We start from the raw sequence: 24,323 nt of genomic DNA, 5'->3' as shown, positions 1-24,323 counted from the left end.
GGAGTTTTGCTCTGTCACCCAGGTGGGAGTGCAGTGGTAGGATCTCAGCTCACTGCAACCTTCGCCTCCCAGATTCAAGCAATTCTCCTGCCTCAACCTCCCCATCTTGCGGTTAAAATTAGCTGGGCGTGGTGGCGCTAGCTGAGATTACAGGTATGCGCCACCACACCCAGCTAATTTTTGTATTTTTAGTGGAGACAGGGTTTTGCCAAGTTGGCCAGGCTGATCTTGAACTACTGACCTCAGATGATCCGCCTGCCTCAGACTCCCAAAGTGCTGGGATTACAGGTGTGAGTCTTCGCACCTGGCCCTTGTGGGAGATGTTATTTGCATTTTGTAGATAAGAAAACTGAAGCTATGTAAGTAGTGTAACTAGTATATATTACCCAGTAAGTGGTATAACCAGAAAATAACTTTTAAAGTTCATACAAATCAGTCTGAACCTGCTATGTATATGAAAACAGTTAAGTTAGTATTATGCAGGTTTTGTTAAAAGAATTTCAAATTTTCTAGAGAAACTCAAACTTTTAACAGTAATTTCTCAATTATTACACTAATAATCTTTTAAAAACACATTAGGAGACCCTTAAAACATGATTTCCTGGTATACAGATTCAGAGATATCGAACCTGTATACAGATATTAAATCTGTATATCTGTATATCAAATCATACTCCCCGAAACTACACAAAAATGGCTGAAAAAAGTTTATAACACTGTAATTGTTAGCATACCAAGTCTACTGAACGAATACTTTAAAAATAGTGATTAGCAACAGAAAAGGTAAAAATGAATACTTACCCACTGAGATAATGGCCTCTCCTCTTCTTTTTCCAATTCTTGAATTTGACAAAACCATTTTGTCATTTTTGGGACATGTAAAAAGAGTGTGTGTGGCATGGCTTGGCAGTTCAGAATCTATCAGTTCATCATCTTCCATAAAAGCTTTAGCAATCTCTACTGCTTCTGTTTCAAAGCAGTTTTCTGAGTCTTTGGAGTAAGTAGAACCAACTTCTGTATTTGTTTTCACAGAAACATCAGTGGAGCAAGTAGAGCCAACTTCTGTATTTGTTTTCACAGAAACATCAGAGAGAGTTTCAGTTTTACCAATTTCCATTTTTATGTTTTCAAGTGAAGCCTGTTCTTTTCCCAAAACATGAATGTTTTCAACAAGTGAGACTTCGGTTCCTAATACCAACTGTTGTTTGTCTTGCTTAAACTGAGAGAGATATGGAGAAACTTTAATAGAGTGATTATGTTCCAAAGAACCACCTTCAACATTAAAGTTATTTGATAATTTAAATTCTTTATTGCAGGTTTTCTCCACTTCTGAGTTTACACAGTGCTCTGGGGTTCTCTTAACACCACAAGGAAGTATTTTTGATACACTTTGTCTAGATATAGGTGAATGGTGAAGACTATGCTCAGTTCTGATTAAATCAAATTCCTCTAACATTCCCTTAACTTTGTGTAAGGCACTTTCTGAAATGGAAACTTGCTTTCCACTTGCTGTATTAAATCCAGAAAAAGCAGATGAATTTACATTATATGAAAAGCCTTTTTGGGATATCAAATGTTCTGCTGTCTGTGTAGTAGTATTTTCTTCTCTTGTGAGCTCGTCTGAATGTTCATTATTTTTAAACAATACTTTGGAAAAGAGTTGCTTGGTACTATCGTCTATCTCAGAAAACACTTGTCTTGCCTTTTGTAATGAAGCGTTTGATACCTGCACAGATTTTCCACTTGCTGTGCTAAAAATCCCACAAGTATTTGTAGACAAGACTGACTTAGGAAGCTTCCCCATACTAAATTTATATATATCTGAAGTTTCCAAACTAATATCACAAGGTGGTATTTTAGAAGCTTTCTCCACTCCAGACATTCTTTGGTTATGTTGTAAAATTTCTTCACTTTGAATGTCAGCTAAAACCTTATGTGAATACATGCTACATTCATCATTATCTGAAGAATTACGAAAAATATCCTCTGAATCATTCAATGCCTTGTAACAACCTGCCAGAATTTTTGTTTGGCAATTATTTGATTTATTCTCAGTATTTTCCTTAATTACTTTACTGCAACTGTCTGTAAATATCTCTTTCACTTTTCTAATTGTTTCATGTGAAACACAAACCATTTTACCACTGGCTGTACTAAATGCATGTGGTCCTACCTCAAAATTATTACAATTAGATATGGACAATTTAATGGCTGCATTTTTATTTTTGCAGGGTGAAGAGCTAGTCACAAGTTCCTCAACACAAATATCTTCATTTACAGTTTGCAGGTATGCATTTGCATCTTTCACATTGGATGTTACTTTGGAAAAGCTAGTGTTTTTTTGGTCTTCAACATTCTTCACTACTGGCTCAATACCACAATCAAGTTTATTTTTTGAGAGATATCCTGAATCATTATATACCTCATCAGAACGGTAGGAATAGCTGTTAGACATGCTACTGTTACTTAAATATGTATCCTGTTTTTCGGAGAGATGATTTTTGTTACCTTCAGTTATAGTACTGTTTGAATTATTTTCATACAAAGAATTTCCTACATAATCTACAGTATTTATTTTTTCTGGTTGATCATCAGATTCTCCTTCTCTAAGCCATTTTTTTGCTTCAAGTGATGAAGCCTGACTCACAGAAGTTTTTATACTACAATTTGTGTAAAAAGCTAAGGCTGAATTTTCAATGACTGAATAAGGGGACTGATTTGTGTAACAAGTTGCAGGACTTTTTGCTGTTTCTTTTTCTACATTTTCACGTTCTTTAACTTTCAAAAGGATACTTTCAGACGTTTTGAGACTTTCAGTATGTTGATATGTATTATCATTTAAGAGCTTAGGTGGCACCACAGTCTCAATAGAAACAAGATTTTTATCATTACTGAGAGAATTCTGCATTTCTTCACACTTTGGAGTAGCTGCTATCTCAATTGTCTCACATACGAATTCAAGGTCTTTATAGGCCTCTCTGTACTTTAGGGTCTTTGCCCCTTGATGGCTAAAACTAGTGATTTCACCAGTATCTTGCTCTTTTTCATCAAAAAGGTTTTTCACTTTGTCCAAAGATTCCTTTGCAATTTTAACCTTTTTCCCACTAGCTGTGTGAAAACCCAACAGGGTAGGTTCTTTGATCTTTTCAGTATTACTTTTGGGTTGTTCCTGGATGGTCACTAGTTGATCTCCAGTGCCAACTGGGATACTTTCTTTCAGTGTTTTGTTTTTAACTATGTCTGTTTCCTCGTGACTTAGAATGTCCATTTTGTTCTTTCTTATGTCAGAATGTAATTCAGAATTTAAGGAAAAGTTATGCAATTCTTCTGGTTTCTGATCAAAGAAATTTACAACTTTATTAAATGACTCTTTGGAGACACTAATATTTTTCCCACTTGCTGTCTGAAAAGATATATCAAAAGTCTCAAAATCTTTTATATTTTGCTCCATTTTTGTAGCAGTTAACTGTTCTTTATTTGAAGTATTACCATGACATGTTTCTTGAGCTTTTACAACTTCCAAAAAAGTTAAATCTGACAAATCTTCTTTAATCTGAGTATTTCCCTCCTTCATAAACTGGCCAGATAATTTAAGATATATGTTGCAATGATTAGTAAGTGGCAAGTCATTTTCATCTTTATGAACAGTATCATTTTTACTGGAATCATTGGCATCAAATTCTAAGTTATGAGGATTTCTATTGGCAGCAGTATATTTATCTTCATTTTCAATATTTTTCTTGTAATTTTCAGTAATTTCTTCAACAAAAGTGCCAGTAGTCATTTCAATATTATTTTGTATTAGTTGGCATTCATTATTTTTCTCATTACGATTTTCTATCTTAAACATTGAAACAACAGAATCATGACATTTACTTGAAGATAAACTTATTGGACCTACTTCTACAGAAGTTTCCTCACTAATATTCTCAATATCACTAAACAGTTTCACAGCTTTTTGCAGAGCTTCTGTAGAAACATTCAGTTTTATGCCATGAGCAGAATAAAAGCCTCTAAACTCCACTCCATTTTTATCTGTTAAATAACCAGATGCACTTTTGTTACAGTCATTTTTCAACAAGCCGGTAAACTTTTGTTTGATTCCAACAGTACCTTCAAATTGCTTGCTGCTGTCTACCTGACCAATTGATGGCGCATTCGTTATGAGATGAAGATCAGCATCTCTGTATACTTCAGAAGTGGTATTTAAGATAGTCATCTGGTTTTCAGGTACTTCAAACGTATTATTCTGCAATATGTATCTTGGTTTTCTAAACTGTGTAAATTCAAACTGACTTCCTGATTCTTCTAATATAGTAGAAAGTTCTGTAATTTCTGCCTTTTGGCTAGGTGTTAAGTTATGGTTTGAATTAAAATCCTCCTTTGAAAATAACATCTGAGGGGTCGTAAGACTATTTTTACAATCAGAAACAACGACACTACTCTGTACATGTGCAGATACAGTCTTAATTGACTGAGGCTTGCTTAGTTTCTTTTGATTATCTAATAACAAGGTATTTACAATTTCAACACAAGCTAAACTAGTAGGATATTGTTCTTCGATATCTCTGAAGAGCATTTTGCTTTTCTTAATGTTATGTTCAGAGAGCTTGATTTCCTTATTTGAAGCTGTTCTGAAGCTACCTCCAAAACTGATATCTGAAATTGGATGTAAGAGTCCTGCCCATTTGTCCTTGTAATCATTATTTTTGTTTGTTATTTTATCTACATTCAAGGAGATGTCTGATTTTAAATCTTGACCTAGAGTCATTTCTAGATGCTGCTTCACACTATTTTTTTTCTCCTCTGCATGATCATAAACTATATTTGATGAGTCTAAATCCTTTTTAATTGACACTTGGGTTGCTTGTTTATCAACTATGTCTGCATATGATACCATGGTAGAGTTCTTGAAAATGGGTTTGTTTACACAAGTCAAGTCCGCTTCATGAAGTTCCTTAGTATTTTCCAAAGCAAAATTATTCCTCTCACTAGCTACCTGGAAGACAAAATTATTCTCATTGTCTGATAAAAGTTCTTTAGAGTCTGGATTGACAGTCATTTTTGAAATTAAAGTAGTTTCTTCTTGGTCTTTTTGGATTACTCTTAGATGTGTGTTTTGGTTGAATTGTACATATCTTGAAGGTGATGCTATTATTATGTATTTTTCAGGTGGCAACAGCTCAATGTTTTTAGAATTTTCATTTAAAGCATGTATATCTTGATTATTTTCCATGGGAATATTTTTGGTTAATTCAAAATCAGCTTCACAATTGTTACATTTGAGCTTGTCTGAAATTCTGTGTGATTCTTTGCCTCTAGAAGTCATGACTAGGTTTGACAGTACATCCTTGGAAGTAGGAGTTAAAATAAGAGTGCTGGCATTTTCATGGTCATGTAAAAGACTTTTCTGGGACTGAAAGTCAGTATCACAATATTCCACTTCTGAATGTTGTACTGCGTGACACGCTGTGGCCAAGACCTCCTCTTTTATATGGGAAACTTTTTTGCTTTTTGGGTAATTTTCACACTCTCCTTCCTGCAGGCATGACAGAGAATCAGCTTCTGGGGTAATAAATAACTGTGGCTTTTCCTTATTACATTTTGCTTTTTTATAATCAAGATTCTGAGAAATTATTATATTATTAGAACATGTTTCATTTCTAGAACATTTCCTCAGAATTGTCCCAGAAGAGCTAGTTAAGGACAAAGTTGGTTCTCCAGAATCAATCTGTGAACAGCTTCTCTGGACAGAAGGATGCAATAAACCTAAACACAAAAACACAAAGTGACAAAATTAAAGTAACATCAATCACATTCACTAAATATTTTCATTAATTTGGGCATGGTGGCTCATGCCTGTAATCCCAGAACTTTTGGGAGGCTGAGGCAGAAAGATTGTTTGAGTCCAGGAATTTAGTTCAGCCTGGGAAATGTAGTGAGATTGTGATTCTACGAAAAATAAAAATTAGCTGGGTGTCGTGGTATATGCCTACAGTGCCAGCTACTCAGGAGGGTGAGGTGCAAGGACTGCTTGAGTCCAGGAGGTTGAGGCTACAGTGAGCTGAGATCACACCAGTGTACTCCAGACTAGGTAACAGAATGAGACACTGTCTCTAAAAATAAAAAATAAAAAGGTAGTGTTCAAAACACAAATTACATGAAAATAAGTGAATGTCAGATTTAAAGCAGAAAGAATCCTAAATATACTCTATTTTTTAGTTATTACATTTTTTAGCTAAAGATAAATTAGACCTAAGTTGTTTTTCTTTTTAATAATAGGTACCAACTCAATCAAAACTAGTATCGATGTCAAGGAAGTAGCTAGCTACGATAAACAAAACTCAAAGTAATTTTTATTGGAAAATAAAATTGAAAAAATTTCATTGCTATTAATAATACTGGTGTATGGCTGGGTGTGGTGGCTGACACCTGTAATCCCAGCACTTTGGGAGGCCAAGAAGGGTAGATCACAAGGTCAGGAATTCAAGATCAGCCTGGCCAAGATGGTGAAACCCCATCTCTACTAAAAATACAAAAAATTAGCCAGGCATGGTGGCAGGTGCCTGTAATCCCGGCTAATTGGGAGGCTGAGGCAGAGAACTGCTTGAACCCAGAACATGGAGGTTGCAGTGAGCCGAGGCTGCACCACTGCACTCCACCCTGGGCAGCAGAGTGAGACTCTGTCTCAAAAACAAAAAAAAACTGGTGCGAACAGAAAAGGTAGAGAAAAGGAATTAGAAAAGTAACCATTTTCTTAATTCTTTTATATTGAAAAAACCCACAATTCTAAAAAACAGGGTCCATATATTAACAGCCTGAAAGATGATCTAATCTCAATGATAAAGGCAAATGAGTTAAACTGTTCTGTTAAATTTATTGACCCTCTGAATTTCCTACTAACAAGTTCTTAATTGCATTTTGTTTCATCAGTGATCACATGTATTAGCTTTTTTTTTTTTGAGATGGAGTCTTGCTCTGTCACCCAGGCTGGAGTGCAGTGGCATGATCTCAGCTCATTGCAATCTCCATCTCTCAGATTCAAGTGATTCTCCTGCCTTGGCCTCCAAGTAGCTGGGATTACAGGCACATACTACCACACCTGGGTAATTTTTCTTTTTTTAGTAAAGATGGGGTTTCACCATATTGGCCAGGCTGGTCTCAAACTCTTGACCATAAGTGATCCACCTGCCTCGGCCTCCCAGAGTGCTGGGATTACAGGCATGAGCCACCATGCCTGGCCTATACTAGCTTTTTCATTGGCTATAACTACGATACATGTAGTATCAAATATTTGTCTCTAAAAATTTAATTCAAACTTCAAACAGTTCTGTACTCTGGTCCCTCCAACTCTAACATTCACTGAGCTATTCACTAAAATCTTCTCATAGGGAGATAAAATCACTTTATAAACACACAGTTTAGTTGCTGATAAGTGAATTGTTGCAACAACAAAAACAGAGGACAGAATTACACATGTGGAGATGCAGAAATAGAGCAATAACAGTATACAATATCTAAAATCTTTAGGAAAATTATGTAACAACAATAACAAATCATTATTTTAGAACTGGCCTATATTAAATGTAGCAAATATTTCCTCTATATAATTTTTTTTTTTTTTTTTTTGAACAAGGTCTCATCTTGTGGCCCAGATTGGAGTGCACTGGTACAATTTTGATTCATTGAAGTCTCAGCCACTTGGGCTCAAGTGGTCCTCCTATCTGAGCAACCTGAACAGCTATGACATAGCTTGCAGAGATGGGGTCTCGCTATGTTGCCCAGTATGTTCTTAAACTCCCGACCACAAGTGATCCTCCTTAGTCTCCCAAAGTCCTAGATTACAGGCACAAGCCACTGTACCTAGTCTTTTTTTTTTTTTAACATGCTTTAGAGAAAATACACAGTAAATAGCACCACATTTATAGAATTGTCCAATTTGCATATAATAAATACTTTTAAAATTAAAGCAGAAATTAGGTAGCCAAGCACTGAATGTTTATGAATCAAAAACTGACTCAAGTTATTGGTGGGAATGTAAATTAGTTCAGCCAATGTGGAAGACAGTGTGGCAATTCCTCAAAGACCCAGAATCAGAAATACCATTCGACTCAGCAATTCCATTAATGAGTATATACCCAAAAAAACGGAAATCATTCTATTATAAAGATCATGTATCTTTTTTTTTTTTTTTAATTGAGTCTCTGTAGAGGCTGTCAAAAATTGCCAGTGCCAACTATATGGTAGGTCATCACAGTGGGGTATTGGGAAAAGTATTCAATTAGCAATAATTGCGCCTCAGATAAACCTCATTGGCTATGATACTGCCACTGCACAAAGCTAAGATCATGTATCTTTATGCGTGTATTCACTACAGCACTATTCCCAATAGCACAGACATGGACTCAACCCAAATGCCCATCAATGATAGACTGGATAAAGAAAATGTGGTATGTATACATCATGGAATATTATGCAGCCATAAAAGAACAAGATCACGTCCTTCATAGGGACATGGATAGAGCTGGAAGCCATTATCCTAAACAAACTAATGCAGGAAAAGAAAACCAAACATCACATCAATGTTCTCACTCATAAGCGGGAGCTGAACAACGAAAACACATGGACACAGGGAGGAGAACAACACACACTGGGTCTGTCAGGAGTTGGGGGTATGTAGGGGGAAGGAGAGCATTAGGAAAAACAACCAATGACTGCTGGGCTTAATACTCGGATGACAGGTTGATAGGTACAGCAACCACTATGGCACACATTTATCTATGTAACAAAAGTGCACATCCTGCATATGCACCCTGGAACTTAAAGTAAGATAAAGCTGTCTTGGGGGGAGATCTAAGATGGCCGAATAGGAACAGCTCTGGAGTGCAGTTCCCAGGGAGAGCAACACAGAGGGTGAGTGATCACTGCATTTCCAAATGAGTTTTTACTGCCCACAGACCAGGGGATTCCCAGGCTGAAAAGTGCCACGAGTTTCCAGCATGGCTGTTTCAGCCGGCGCCACGCAACTCCGCACAAAAACTCACACAAATCTGGGTTGCTATTTCAACTGGCGTCTGGAACGCCTGGGAGACAGAGCCACCCATTCAACTGAAAAAAAGGGGGCTGAAACAGGGAGTCAGGTGATCTGGCTCAGCGGGTCCCACTCCAACGAAGACCAGCAATCCGAAACGTTCTGGGTTGAGAGTTCCGCAGCAAGCACAGCTGGGCCCAGGATGGTCCAGCTCGGTGTGGGGAGGGGTGTCAGCCCTTACCAAGGCAGTCCACCATTACTGAGGCAGACTGCCATTACCAGAGCAGTTCTAACTGTACCTCTGTAAACAAAACCACAAGGAAGTTCACATGGCAGCTGGGCGGAGCCCACAACAGCTCAGCAATGTCTCTGCTGGCAGACTGTGACTAGACTACCTCCTTGCTGAGCAAGACATCTCTGAAAAAAGGCAGCAGCATGTCAGGAGCTAATAAATAAAGCCCACCTTCCCAGGACAGAGCACCTGGGAAAAACGACAGTTATGCGTTCCGCTGCAGCAGACTTAAACATACCTGCCCAGCAGCTCTGAACAGAACAATGGAGCACTCAGCTCAGCACCTGAGCTCCTATAAGGGACAGACTGTCTCCTCAAGCAGCTCCATGGCACCCATATGTTCAAAGAGACACCTCATAAAGAAGAGCTCAGGCTGACATCTGGTGGGTATCCTTCTGGGACAAAGATAACAGAAGAAACTGGCAGCAACCCTAACTGTTCTGCAGCCACCACAGGTGATCCCCAGGCAAGCAGGGTCTGGAGTAGACCTCTAGCAGTCCTATAACAGAAGGGCCTTTTAGTTAGATGGAAAACTAGAAAAACAAAGAAATAACTTCAACATCAACAAAAAGGACATCCATTCAGAGGCTGCATCCAAAGTCACCAACTACAAAGACCACAGGTAGATAAATACACAAAGATGGGAAGAAACCAGTGCAAAAAGGATGAAAATGCCCAAAACCAGAACACCTCTCCTCCTACAAAGGATCACAACACCTCACCAGCAAGGGAACAAGGCTGGATGGAGAATGAGTCTGATGAATTGACAGAAACAGGCTTTGGAAGATGGGTAATAACAAACTTCTTTGAGCTAAAAGAACATGTTCTAACCCAATACAAAGAAACTAAGAACCTTGAAAAAAGGTTTGATGAAATGCTAACAAGAATAAACAGCTTGGAGAAGCATATAAATGACTTGATGGAGCTGATAAACACAACATGAGAACTTCCTGAAGCATACACACGTGTCAACAGCTGAATTGACCAAGCAGAAGAAAGGACATCAGAGATTGAAAATCAACTAAATGAAATAAAATGAGAAGGCAAGATTAGAGAAAAAAAAGAGTGAAAAGAAATGAACAAAGCCTCCAAGAAATATGGAATTATGTGAAAAGACCTAATCTATGTTTGATAGGTGTGCCTAAATGTGACAGAGAGAAATGAAACCAAGCTGGAAAATACTCTTCAGGATATTATCCAGGAGAACTTCTCCAATCTAGCAAGGCAGGCCAATATTCAAGGCCAGGAAATACAGAGAACACCACAAAGATATTCCTCAAGAAGAGCAACCCCAAGGCACATAATCGTCAGATTCACCAAGTTGAAATGAAGGAAAAAATACTAAGGGCAGCCAGAGAGAAAGGTCGGGTTACCCACAAAGAGAAGTCCATCAGACTCACAGAAGATCTCTGGAAAGAAACCCTACAAGCCAGGAGAGAGTGGAGGCCAATATTCAACATCCTTAAAGAAAAGAACTTTCAACCTAGAATTTCATATCCAGCCAAACTAAGCTTCATAAGCGAAGGAGAAATAAAATCCTTTACGAACAACAAGCAACTGCTGAGAGATTCCATCACCTCCAGGCCAGCCTTACAAGAGCTCCTGAAAGAAGAACTAAACATAGAAAGGAACAACCAGTACCAGCCACTCCAAAAACGTACCAAATGGTAAAGAGCATCAACAATGAAGAAACTGCATTAACTAATGGGCAAAACAATCAGCTAGCATCAAAATGGCTGAATAAAATTCACACATAACAATATTAACCTTAAAGGTAAATTGGCTAAATGCCCCAAACAAAAGACACAGACTAGCAAATTAGATAAGAAGTCAAAACTCATCTGTGTGCTGTATCCAGGAAACCCATCTTACATGCAAGGATACATGTAGGCTCAAAATAAAGGGATGGAGGAATATTTACCAAGCAAATGGAGAATAAAAAAAAGCAGGAGTTGCAATCCTAGCCTCTGATAAAATGGACTTTAAACCAACAAAGATCAAAAGAGACAAAGAAGGGCATTTCATAATGGTAAAAGGATCAATGTAACAAGAAGAGTTAACGATGCTAAATATATACGCACCCAATACAGAAGCACCCACATACAAAAAGCAAGTTCTTAACGACCTACAAAGAGACTTAGATTCCCACACAATAATAGTGGGAGGCTTTTAACACTCCACTGTCAATATTAGATCAACGAGACAGAAAATTAACAAGGATATCCAGGTCTTGAACTCAGATCTGGACCAAGCAAACCTAATAGACATTTACAGAATTCTCTACCCCAAATCCACAGAATATACATTCTTCTCAGCACCACATCACACCTACTCTAAAATTGGCCACATAATTGGAAGTAAATCACGCCTCAACAAATGCAAAAGAATTGAAATCATAACACTCTCTCAGACCACAGTGCAATCAAGTTAGAGCTCAGGATTAAGAAACTAAGTCAGAACTGCACAACTTCATGGAAACTGAACAACTGGCTCTTGAATGCTGACTGGATAAACAATGAAATGAAGGCCAAAATTAAGATGTTCTTTGAAACCAATGAGAACGAAGACACAACGTACCAGAATCTCTGGCACACATTTAAAGCAGTGTCTAGAGAAAAATTTATAGCAATAAATGCCCACATGAGAAGCAAGGAAACCTCTAAAATCAACACCTTATCAAAATTGGAAGAGCTAGAGGAGCAAGTTCAAAAAAACTCAGAAGCTAGCAGAAGACAAGAAATAACTAAGATCAGAGAGGAACTGAAGGAAATAGAGATACAAAAAACCCTTCAAAAAATTAATAAATCCAGGAGCTGGTTTGTTTTAAAAGATCAACAAAACAGACAGACTGCTAGCTATATTAATAAAAAAGAGAGGAGTATCAAATAGATGCAATAAGAAACGATTAAGGGGATATCACCTCAGATTCCACAGAAATACAGACTATCATCAGAGATTACTCCAAACTCTATGCATATAAACCAATAAACCTGGAAGAAATGGATAAATTCCTGGATACTTGCACCCTCCCAAGCCTAAACCAGGAAGAAGTTGAAACCCTGCATAGACCAATAACAAGTGCTCAAGTGGTGGCAGCAATTAATAGCCTACAAAGAAAAGCCCAGGTCCAGATGGGTTCACAGCTGCATTCTACCAGACATACAAAGAGTAGCTTCTGAAACGACTCCTTCTGAAACTATTCCAAACAATACAAAAAGAGGGAATCCTTCCCAAATCATGTTATGAGACCAACATCATCCTGATACCAAAATCCAGCAGAGACTCAACAAAAATAGAAAACTTCAGGCCAATATCCATGATGAACATAGATGCAAAAATCTTCAATGAAATACTGGCAAACCAATTGCAAAAGCACATCAAAAAGCTTTTCCACCAACATATGCAAGTCTATAAACGTAATCCACCACATAAACAGAACCAAAGCCAAAAACCACATGATTATCTCAACGGATGCAGAGAAGGCCTTCAACAAAATTCAACAGCCCTTTTTGCTAAAAACTCTAAATAAACAATGGAACATGTCAATATCAATGGAACATATCTCAAACTAATAAAAGCTATTTACGACAAACCCACAGGCAATATCATACTGAATGGGCAAAAACTGGAAGTATTCCCTTTGAAATCTGGCACTAGCCCTCTCTCACCACTCCTATTCATTATAGTATTGGAAGTTCTAGCCAGAGCAATCAGGCAAGAAAAAGAAATAAAGGGTATTCAGTTAGGAAAGGAGGAAGTCAAATTGTCTCTATTTGCACACGACATGACAGTATATTTAGAAGACCCCATTGTCTCAGCCCCAAATCTCCTGAAACTGATAAGCAACTTCAGCAAAGTCTCAAGATACAAAATCAATGTGCAGAAATCACAAGTATTCTTATACACCAATAACAGACAAACAGAGAGCCAATTCAAGAGCAAACTCCCATTCGTAATTGCTACAAGGAGAATCAAATACCTAAGAATACAACTCACAAAGGATGCAAAGGACCTCTTCAAGGAGAACTACGAACAACTGCTCAAGGAAATAAGAGAGGACACAAACAGATGAAAAAACATTGCACGCTCATGGTCAGGAAGAATCAATATTGTGAAAATGGCTATACTGCCCAAAATAATTTATAGATTCAATGGTATTCCCATCAAGCTACCTATTACCCTCTTCACAGAACTGGGAAAACCACCTTAAACTTCAGATGGAACCAAAAGAGAGCCCGCATAGCTAAGACAATACTAAGCAAAAAAGAACAAAGCTGGAGGCATCACGCTACCTGACTTTAAACTATACTACAAGGCTATAGTAATCAAAACAGCATGGTACTGATACCAAAACAGAGATATAGACCAGTGGAACAGAAGAGAGGCCTCAGAGGCAGTACCACACATCTACCATCATCTGGTCTTTGACAAACCTGACAAAAACAGGCGATGAGGAAAGGATTCCTTGTTTCATAAATGGTGTTGGGAAAGCTGGCTAGCCATGTGCAGAAAACAGAAACTGGACCCCTTCCTGACACCTTACACTAAAATTAACTCCAGATGGATTAAAGACTTAAACATAAGACCTAACACCATAAAAACCCTAGAAGAAAACCTAGGCAAAATCATTCAGGACATAGGTATAGGCAAGGACTTCATGACTATAACACCAAAAGCACTGGTAACAAAAGCCAAAAGAGACAAATGGGATCTAATTAAACTCCAGAGCTTCTGTACAGTAAAAGAAGCAATCATTAGAGTGAACTGGCAACCAACAGACTGGGAAGAAATTTTTGCCATCTACCCATCTGACAAAAGGCTAATATCCAGAATCTACAAAAACTAAAACAGATTTACAAGAAAAAAGCAAACAAACGCATTCAAAAGTGGGTGAGGGATATGAACGGACACTTTTCAAAAGAAGGCATATATGAGGCCAACAAACATATAAAAAAATGCTCATCATCACTAGTCATTAGAGAAATGCAAATGAAAACCACACTGAGATACCATCTCACGCCAGTTAGAATGGCGATCATTAAAAAAATCTGGGAACAACAAATGCTGGAGAGGATGTGGAGAAATAGGAACACTTTTACACCGTTAGTGGGAGTGTAAATTAGTTCAACCATTGTGGAAGACAGTGTGGTGATTCCTCAAAGACTTAGAAATAGAAATTCCATTTGACCCAGCAATCCCATTACTGGGTATATATCCAAAGGATTATAAATCATTCTGTTATAAAGACACATACACATGTATGTTCACTGCAGCACTGTTAATAATAGCAAAGGCCTGGAACCAACCCAAATGTCCATCAACAACAGACTGGGCAAGGGAAATGTGGCACATATACACCATGGAATACTATGCAGCCATAAAAAGCGATGAGTTTGTGTCCTTTGTAGGGGCATGGATGAATCTGGAAACCATCATTCTCAGCAAACTGACCCAAGAACAGAAAATCAAACACTGCATGTTCTCATTCATAGACGGGTGTTGAACAATGAGAACACATGGACATGGCGAGGGGAGTATCACACACTGGGGTCTGTTGGGGTGAGTAGGGAAGGGATAACGTGCGGAGAAATGCCAGATATAGGTGATGGGGGGATAGAGGCAGCAAATCACATTGCCATGTATGTACCTATGTAACAATCCTGCAGGATCTGCACATGTACCCCAGAACCTAAAGTACAATAAAGAAAATATATAAAAATAAATAAAAATAAAGCTGTCTCAAGAGTGATGTATATACACATATACACATACTACGTAAATTTATCTACCATGTTTGAGTGACCCAATTCTAAACATTGATAATGAAAGACCTAAACAATAATGCAAAGATGCCTAAGATTAAATATAAGATATGAAGATTTTTTAAAAAGACAAAAAATGGTGGAAAGGAATCATCTATAAAACTATATGCATTATTTACCAAAGAAAGAGAGAGAGAGTGAGAGTGAGAGTGAGAGTGAGAGAGTGAGAGAGAGAGAGAGAGAGAGAGAGAGAGGTACCTGAATCAGTATTTGCAAATGTAAGTGGTGCTTCAAAAGCATTTGCTTCAAATTGGGGTGAAGAGTTAATTAGTTCTGATTTTTGGTCTTTCTGTATTTTTTTTCCTTGATAAGGTGTTTCATCATGTATAGCATAAATAAACTTATTTGTTTTCTTTTTCAAAGTGGATATTAAACCTGCATTCTTCGAAGCTACAGAAGTCTGTGTGATAGAGGCTGGCCAGCTTCCATTATCAATTGAATTTGGACATAAGGTATCCTCCTTCCATGAGCAAACAGTATGTATTTCTAGTCTACTTTCAGAGGCTTCAGTTTCTTTTTTAACGTTTGGATCAGTCATACTAACAGAAAAACTTGCACTCAAAGTCTCTTTAGGTGATTCTCTTATTCTGAATATAGACTTTTTGATACCCTGAAAAGAAGAGGCCACTGGAGGAGTTCCAGATGTTGCCTGCTTTACTGCAAGAATGTAGTCTCCATCAGATTCAAGATGCTGCTCTTCATCTCTCTTATTTACCATTATCTCCTCATTTAATGGCTTCTCTGATTTTGGGTGACTGGAAATATCTGACAAAGAATTCTCTGAAGTAAGAAAATCTTTCTTTCTTTCATTCTCTGCATCTAACAGGTTTTTTTCTGAATTATTTTGGTCACAAGAAGAAATATGTAATAGGGGTATTTTCTCCATCTGGGTTCCATTTAGACCTGAAAGGGTTAGTTGAGACCATTCACAGGCCAAAGATGGTACAACTTCCTCGGAGATTTTGTCACTTGCACTCTCAAAGAGCTTTTGATTTGCTACATTTGAATCTAATGGATCAGTATCATTTGGTTCCAGCTCAGATACAAAGGAGTACTTTTCTTTCACTTGGCTTTTAGATTTTTCACATTCATCAGTGTTTGCTTCATAGAAGATTTTTTTCCTAGTCTTCCCAGTTCTTACTTTTCGTAAATTTCTTTTTCTACATTTAGAAAAACATAATGAAAAACTATCTTCTTTGGAAGTATCTACAGTTGTTTCATATACTTCATCTTCTAGGACATTTGGCATTGACTTTTCAATGTAGTCTTTGCAGCTATTTACTTTACCAAATGAATTCCCTAATGTTTTTCCAAATCCTGTTAAAGTATAAAACAGAAGCACATTAATAACATTTTATAAGCCATATATGTTATTCTCACAACCTTTCTCATAGAAACAGTATATATGTAGGATATACTAAATATTACATGTCAGTATTTAAAGTCAGTTATTCTGAGCGCTAGATATTTTATTTTTTGGCTTGTCACCCATTCTATTCTTCTGGTAAAGGCTGATTCCCCTCATTCCAATGAATCCAAAGCCTTTTAGTCAAACACCAATCCCTAAAATCTTTCTTTAGCAGCTCTATGCAATTAAAACTCACTGAATCTTTTATATATATAATTAAATATTCTAAGATCTATCAAAACAGATGTTCCAAATCAATTTTGTAGCCCTATAACAAGAGTAAATCTAATTTTACATATGCATATACATACATACATGATACCACACACAAACAGGTATCAAATCCTACAGAGTTATACAGACGTACACACATACTATGAAACATGCAATATTCCATGACCTGATTAGGTAAACTATGGCATATCTAAGCCACATTTGCTTTCTAATTAGAAAAAAAAGAAAACCTCCTATTTTGTTAATTATATACCTTATTATCTCTGAATATTTTTTTATTTTTTTTTTATTTTTTGAGACGGAGTTTCGCTCTTATTACCCAGGCTGGAGTGCAATGGTGCGATCTCGGCTCACCGCAACCTCCGCCTCCTGGGTTCAGGCAATTCTCCTGCCTCAGCTTCCTGAGTAGCTGAGATTACAGGCACACGCCACCATGCCCAGCTAATGTTTTGTATTTTTAGTAGAGATGGGGTTTCACCATGTTGACCAGGATGGTCTCAATCTTTTGACCTCGTGATCCACCCTACCTCGGCCTCCCAAAGTGCTGGGATTACAGGCATGAGCCACCGCGCCTGGCCCGTCTCTGAATATTTTTAATAGGTTTTGTTTTTGTGTCACAACCACATATTGAATAGCATTGTCTTATACAATACTTAAATACTGTCATCTAAATCAAATTCATTTCTTTTTTCCATTGAGACAGGGTCTCACTCTGTCACCCAGGTGGGAGTGCAGCAGCACAAACACAGCTCATTGCAACTTTGACTTCCTGGGCTCAAGTGATCCTCCCACCTCAGCCTCCTGAGTAGTTCGGATCATAGGCACATTAAGTTAGTTTCTACTCTCAATACTTTGCGATAAAACACTACCTCAGGGGTCATGAAAGAAAAAGTAATGTATTTTCTCTTTAAGAAAAGAGGAGCAATCTTTCAATGGTGCCAATTAAAAATAGTACTTCTGGATGGGCACATTGGCTCACGCCCATTTGATACCAGCCTGGCTAACATGGTGAAACTCCATCTCTACTAAAAATACAAAAATTGACCGGGTGTAGTGCCGCATGCCTGTAATCCCAGCTACTTGGGAGGCTGAGGCAAGAGAATTGCTTGAGCATGGGAGGCAGAGGTTGCACTGAACCAAGATCATGGTGACAGAGCGAGACTCAGTCACAAATCAAAAACAAAAATTCAGTAGTTCAACTAAGCAGAAAACTTACCATGACATGTAGCTTCTCTTTGATTTGTGTTTTCACTGTCTGTCACAGGAGAGATAAATCTATCATCTTTCTTCAGACTTTCATCATGGTTAGAAAAATAGCATTTCACAATCTGCAAAAATTATGGTTTAAAATCACTCATATAAAAACTCTCAATGCACACATAGTAGTAGTCCCCCATTATCCATGGTTTCACTTTTGGAAGTAAGTAATTAATAAGTTTTAAACTGTGTGCCATCCCGAGTAGTGTGATGAAATCTTGCACCGTTAGGATGTGAAAATCATAGGAAAGGAAAATGAAAATGGAGGAAAAAAAATTGCATCATCTTGCTCCATCCCACTTGGGACATGAATCATCCCTTTGTCCAGCGTATTCATGCTGTATATGGTACCCACCTGTTAGTCACTTAGCAGTTGTCTTGGTTATCAGATAAGCAATTGTGTTATCATAAAGCTTGTGTTCAAGACACCCTTGTTTTACTTAACAGTGGCCCCAAAGCACAAATGTAATAATGCTGGCAATTGAAATATGCCAAAGAGAAATTATAAAATGCTTCTTTTAATTGAAACAGTGACAGTTCTCACCTTAACGAAAGGAAAAAAAATTGTACTGCTGAGATCTATGGTAAGAACAAATCTATCTGTGAAATTGTGAAAAAGAAAGGCATATGAGCTAGTTTTGCTGTCACACCTCAAACTACCAAAGTTATGGCCACACAGTGCATAAGTGCTTAGGTAAAATAGACAAGGTATTAAATTTGTAGGTGGAAGACAGGAACAGATTGTTTTGACAGCAACGCATTATGCCAGAAGCATAGAGCCTATACAAAAACTTCATCAAGGGATTCCCTGAAATGAATGACACCAAGCCATTTACTGCAAGTAAGGGATGGTTACACACATTCAATAATAGGTTTGGACTGAAAAATATGAAAATTACTGGAGAGGCCACATCTGCTGATGAAGCTGCTGCCACATCAGTACAGAACAAGATATTTTGAGAGAAGCAACATTCACATAACTTTTATTAGAGCATTTTGTTATACTTGTTCTATTTTATTATTATTGTTAACCTCTTACTGTGCCTAATTTATGAATTAAACTCTATCACAGGGTATGTACTTATAGAAAAAAAGATTATAGATGTGTGTATATATATATAAATACTATATATGTAAATACTATACATATTACATAAATACTATACATATTTTATATACATATATATTCAGAGGGTTCGGTACTATCTAAGGTTTCAGGCATTCACTGGGGGATACTGGAATGCATTCCCCATGAATAAGAGGGAACTACTGTATATATGCAACTTAAATAGAGAGACAGCAGAGTTTCACAGGAAGTTAAAATCACATATAGGATCAGGTTTAGAGACTTTCTCAAAGGCTTAGCTAAATTACAGATTAGGAAATTAAAAATATAAGATAAATAATTTAACAAGGCATTCCAAAATTGTTAGCAGTTTCAACAGTCTCATCAATTTGTCATATTTACTTACAGCAGTAGTATCATGAGGAAATACAGTTTCAGATGCTTCCTCATTTCTGACTGTAAGATAAAAATTTATGTGTATTGTATATCATCAGTAGAACACAAAAACTTATTTTTTGTCAGATATCAAAAATACATCTACTATTTGATTAAATGATACATTTGAAACAAAACGAACTGACTCAAGTATAGTAATTAGAAAGGTCAATCAACACAGTGAATAAACTGTACTTACTTCATTAGTAGCACTCAAAAGGTGGTAAGATAGGGTTTGGTGATCGTGACTTTATGGTAATACTGTCCACAATGAGTTGGAAAATCAGATGATGCTATGAGGTTATGACTTAAAAGCTAAAGCTTGGAGACTTTAGTATTTATACTACAGCCTAAAGGCATACTGTATGTTAAACACGTCTTTTCAAAATGGTTCTACCCATATTATTTCTCCTAAGCAACAGAATAGTTAACTTACTCCCAGCTTAAGAGGTATCAAAATGGAATGTTATTTTGCTAGAATAAACAAAATATAATACTGGTTTGGGAATAAATTAAGCTCAAGCTTTGAGTACAACCTAGTTTTATATATATACACACACACATACATACAAACACATATATACACTTTATGACTGCATACACATAAAGGCACACAAATGTTAAGGAAGTTTTACAAAACAAACTTTACTATGTGTAGGACTGCTGGGTAAAATACAGGACAACTCATTACATTTAAATTTCAGATAAAATACAGGACACTTCATTACATTTGAATTTCAGATAAAGAATAATTTTTTAGTGTTAAGTATGTCTCAAGAATTATTCACTCTATTTGAAGTTCAAATTTAACTAGATATACTGTATTTTTAATTTTCTAAACCATAACTGTATGTGATGTACTCAGAATTTTCATTTCATTTAAAAAGGGCACATAGTACTCACAAAATAAGTTTCACAACTATTAATAGGTCATAATCTGCAATTTGAGAACCAATGATCTAGCCAGTATCTTCTTAGAAAAAAGAAATGTGGCTGAAGTGGGTGGATCACTTGAGGTCAGAAGTTTGAGACCAGCCTGGCCAACACAGAGAAACCCCGTCTCTACTAAAAATACAATAAATTAGCCAGGCGTGGTAGTGGGTGCCTGTAATCCCAGCTACCTGGGAGGCTGAGGCAGGAGAATCGCTTGAACCTGGAAGGCAAAGGTTACAGTGAGCAGAGACCGTGCCACTGCACTCCAGCATGGGCGACAGAGAGAGATTCCACCTCAAAAAAAAGAAAAAAAAATGTTGAATATTTACTTTTTTCCTATTATTATCCAATCTTTCATGCTTTGCCTATAAACTGTGATGAGTTTGTTTAGATGAACTTCCAAATAATTGTTTGTACTATAATCACATTTATTTACTGACATTTATTTAAATTCATATTTATTATCTCATAAAAAATAAAAAAGAATGGTCACAGGTGGGCATGGTGGCTCACGCCTGTAATCCTAGCACTCAGGGAGGCCAGAGCAGGCAGACTGGTTGAGCCCCGGAGTTTGAGACAAGTGTGGGCAATATGGTTGCACTCATTCTCTACAAAAAAATTTAGCCAAGACGGTAGTACACTAGTGGTATAGCACCTGTAGTCTCAGATACTCGGAAGACTGAGAGGCAGAAAGATTAATTGAGCCTGGGAGGTTGAGGCTGCAGTGAACTGTGACCATGCAACTGCACTCCAGCCTGGGCAACAGAGAAGAACCCTGCCTCCGTTAAAAAAAACCACACAAACACAAAGGCTGGGTGTGGTGGCTCACATCTGTAATTCCAGCACTTTGGGAGGCAGAGGCAGAAGGATCACCTGAGGTTGGGAGTTCGAGACCAACCTGACCAATATGGAGAAACCCTGTCTCTACAAAATTAGCTGGGCGTGGTAGTACATGCCTGTAATCCCAGATACTCAGGAGACTGAGGCAGCAGAATTGCTTGACCCTGGGAGGTGGAGGTTTTGGTGAGGCGAGTTTGCACCATTGCACTCCAGCCTAAACAACAAGAATGAAATTCAGTCTCAAAAAAAAGGTCACAGCCTTTCAAATACTAAGTCATGAGAAGCCAAACCTCAGCTACTCAGAGCTTTTAAACAGTTTTTTAAAAGCATTTTTTTATTTTTTTTTTTTTTTTTTTGGAGACAATCTTACTCTGTCACCCAGGCTGGAGAGCAATGGCACAATCTCGGCTCACTGTAACCTCTGCCTCCCGGGTTCAAGCAATTCCCATGCCTCAGCTCCCCGGTAGCTAAGATTACAGGTGTGTGCTACCACGCCTGGCTAATTTTTGTATTTTTAGTAGCGACAGGGTTTCGCCACATTGGCCAGGGTGGTCTCAAACTCCTGGCCTCCTGTGATCTGCCTTTCTCAGCCTCCCAAAGTGTTGGGATTACAGGCGTGAGCCACTGCAACCAGCCTACAATAGGAAATATTTCTAGAACCTAGTAACAGAAACTATGGTGAGACTACAAAGAGTTTACAGTTTAATGAATGGATAAATTAAATATTGCAGTTTATCACATAGTTGTGTAATTATAATTGTGGAATTTAAGACCTCAATTCAGTACTACTGGCAATACAGACCTGTAGAACACATTTAAGGAGAGAGAACAAAAGTTTATTTAATCCTGCTTTAATGCCCAAATTACCACAATCATTTGTAAAAAAAATTCAGTCACACCAAATACTGCCTCTTAAATGCTTACATAGGCTAGTAAAGGAATATTTATAAGCTATTCTACATTAATGACACAGTACTAAAACATAATGCTTGACACTGGTGGTCAGAATACTGCTTACTATTTTTTATTTTTATATGTATCCCAATCTACACTTAATGTAATAAAATTATTGTGAATTACTAACACATTTATCAAAGACAGATTATCTAATATTTTCTTTTTAAGAGAAATATTAGAGATAACAATTATCAACCTCATTTGCTCTTTCTTATAAACACACATTTGATAGTATTACCTATGAGCACAGTAGAACTAAGGGTGGGTGGTGTGGCTAAAGAACTTGACCAAGACATATCAGGATCCACCTCGGCTCCTAGACTTTCAGAAATATGTTTTGGTGTCTGATGACCCTGGGAAGAAAGAATACAGTTTATTTTTTGTAGCAATGCCCTGATCATTAAGGATATTTTTTCATTCACTGTTTATTTCACTTATCATTTACTGAATGCCTATATGAGGCTGAATGCTAGGTACAGATTTGTAAATCTCAGGGCAAAGGTAAAACACTATTGTGAAATTTTCAATTACTACATCACAAAAATAAACCAGGAAGAATATTTACCTTCACAAACTTTGGTGTATGAAACAAACTCCCACATACTACTGGGGGTAAAAAAGGGGAAAATTGTTAAGATTCATTTTCATTAACATTTCTAGTATTCTAAAAATAAAAAGCATTGTTTTTAATCATACCTGACTTATCTCTTTGTGGTGTTACATGTGCACATTGCAGAACGACAGGACTAAAATAAAACAAAACAAATCCCTTGTGTCATTTTAAAAAAAACTGGCAAAAACTAGTTAATCTTATTTTTAAAAGAAGAGTCTCAATCATATAAAGTGTTGGAATATTACTTTTAGATATTTTATATTACTTTTTAAAAAGTAAATCTCTCATGAAGCATTAAGTAATCACCAAGTGATATTTATAATGCCAACATACATGTACTCACAAACTTCAGCTGCTTGAAATTGTATATTTTAAATTCAAAAATTTTGTAAAGTAAATCGTATTCTCTCCAAAGATAAAAAGTACACAGTTTATTTCAAATTGGTAATTCAAGGAATGACTTATTACTTTTCACCACTGATATTTTTGTTACTTAAAGTCACAGAATATACAGAAAACCAGCCAATTCAACATCACAAGAACAACAACTTACACGTTTCTAATGTAAAAATTATTCTATTAAAGGACTCAACCTAAAAGATTATTTGAAAATATAACATCTTTCACCAGGCTCTCAGCTGAAATATTAGCATAAAAATCAGATTCATCTTTATAAAACAAATATATGTAGGAAAGTGTTTCATTTAAATATTTGAACATAATAGCTTCATCATACCTTTCACTGAGACAAGAATTTAGAAGTGGACAGGTAACATCATCTATTTGATCCATTTTAGCTTTCACTGTGCGAGGACTTTTATGTCTACTATTGGGAACCTTCCTTCCTGAAACAGTAAAATTATTCACTGAGGATGTATATATTCTATATTATAAATTTTCATTCTTTGGAAGTATTTAAAAGTCTCATCTCTACTGGGAAGGAGAATGTATAAGGAGCTGTCAGAAGAGGTTTTTCAGAGGTTTGCTGATTACCCCACAAAAAAGGTCCTGAGCACAGTGGCTTATAATCCTAGGGCTTTGGGAGGCTGAGGTAGGAGGATTGCTTGAGGCAGGATTTCAAGACCAGCCTGAGCAACATAGTGAGACTCTGTCTCTACAAATAAAAAGCTGGGGGCCGGGGGTGGTGGCTCATGCCTGTAATTCCAGCACTTTGGGAGGCCAAAGTAGACGTATCACCTGAGGTCGGAAGTTCAAGAGCAGCCTGACCAACACGGAGAAACCCTATTTCTACTAAAAATACAAAATTAGCCGGGTGTGGTGGTGCATGCCTGTAATCCCAGCTACTTGGGATGCCAGGCAAGAGAATCGCTTGAATAGCAGAGGTTGAGGTGAGAAAAGATCACACCATTGCACTCTGGCCTGAGCAACAAGAGCGAAACCTCTCCATCTCAAAAAAAAAAAAAAAAAAAAAAAA

The 24,323-nt window shown here is 37.1% G+C and overlaps 1 protein-coding gene and 1 non-coding gene across 3 annotated transcripts in view; both read right to left on the bottom strand.

The window, feature by feature from the left end:
* BRCA2 (BRCA2 DNA repair associated) overlaps positions 1-24,323 on the bottom strand; it is a 96,426-nt gene that overhangs the window by 66,362 nt on the left and 5,741 nt on the right. For both annotated transcript variants that reach the window (XM_032294425.1, XM_032294426.1), the window contains exons 4-11: positions 23,625-23,733; positions 22,972-23,021; positions 22,841-22,881; positions 22,514-22,628; positions 19,517-19,566; positions 18,004-18,115; positions 15,344-16,462; positions 802-5,769 (exon numbers count right to left, since the gene is read on the bottom strand). In XM_032294425.1, the coding sequence (XP_032150316.1) occupies positions 802-5,769; positions 15,344-16,462; positions 18,004-18,115; positions 19,517-19,566; positions 22,514-22,628; positions 22,841-22,881; positions 22,972-23,021; positions 23,625-23,733 (6,564 nt within the window). The remainder of the gene's footprint in view (positions 1-801; positions 5,770-15,343; positions 16,463-18,003; positions 18,116-19,516; positions 19,567-22,513; positions 22,629-22,840; positions 22,882-22,971; positions 23,022-23,624; positions 23,734-24,323) is intronic.
* LOC116562552 lies at positions 8,202-8,342 on the bottom strand. Its single transcript, XR_004274006.1, has one exon. It is a non-coding gene; the product is annotated as a U4 spliceosomal RNA (small nuclear RNA).

Source organism: Sapajus apella, unplaced genomic scaffold (assembly GCF_009761245.1).
Source record: "Sapajus apella isolate SASKATOON/1434 unplaced genomic scaffold, GSC_monkey_1.0 scaffold32, whole genome shotgun sequence".
In the NCBI taxonomy this organism is placed as follows: domain Eukaryota; kingdom Metazoa; phylum Chordata; class Mammalia; order Primates; family Cebidae; genus Sapajus; species Sapajus apella.
The sequence above is the reverse complement of the archived record's forward strand: the minus strand, read 5'-3'. Positions and strand labels throughout refer to the sequence as shown.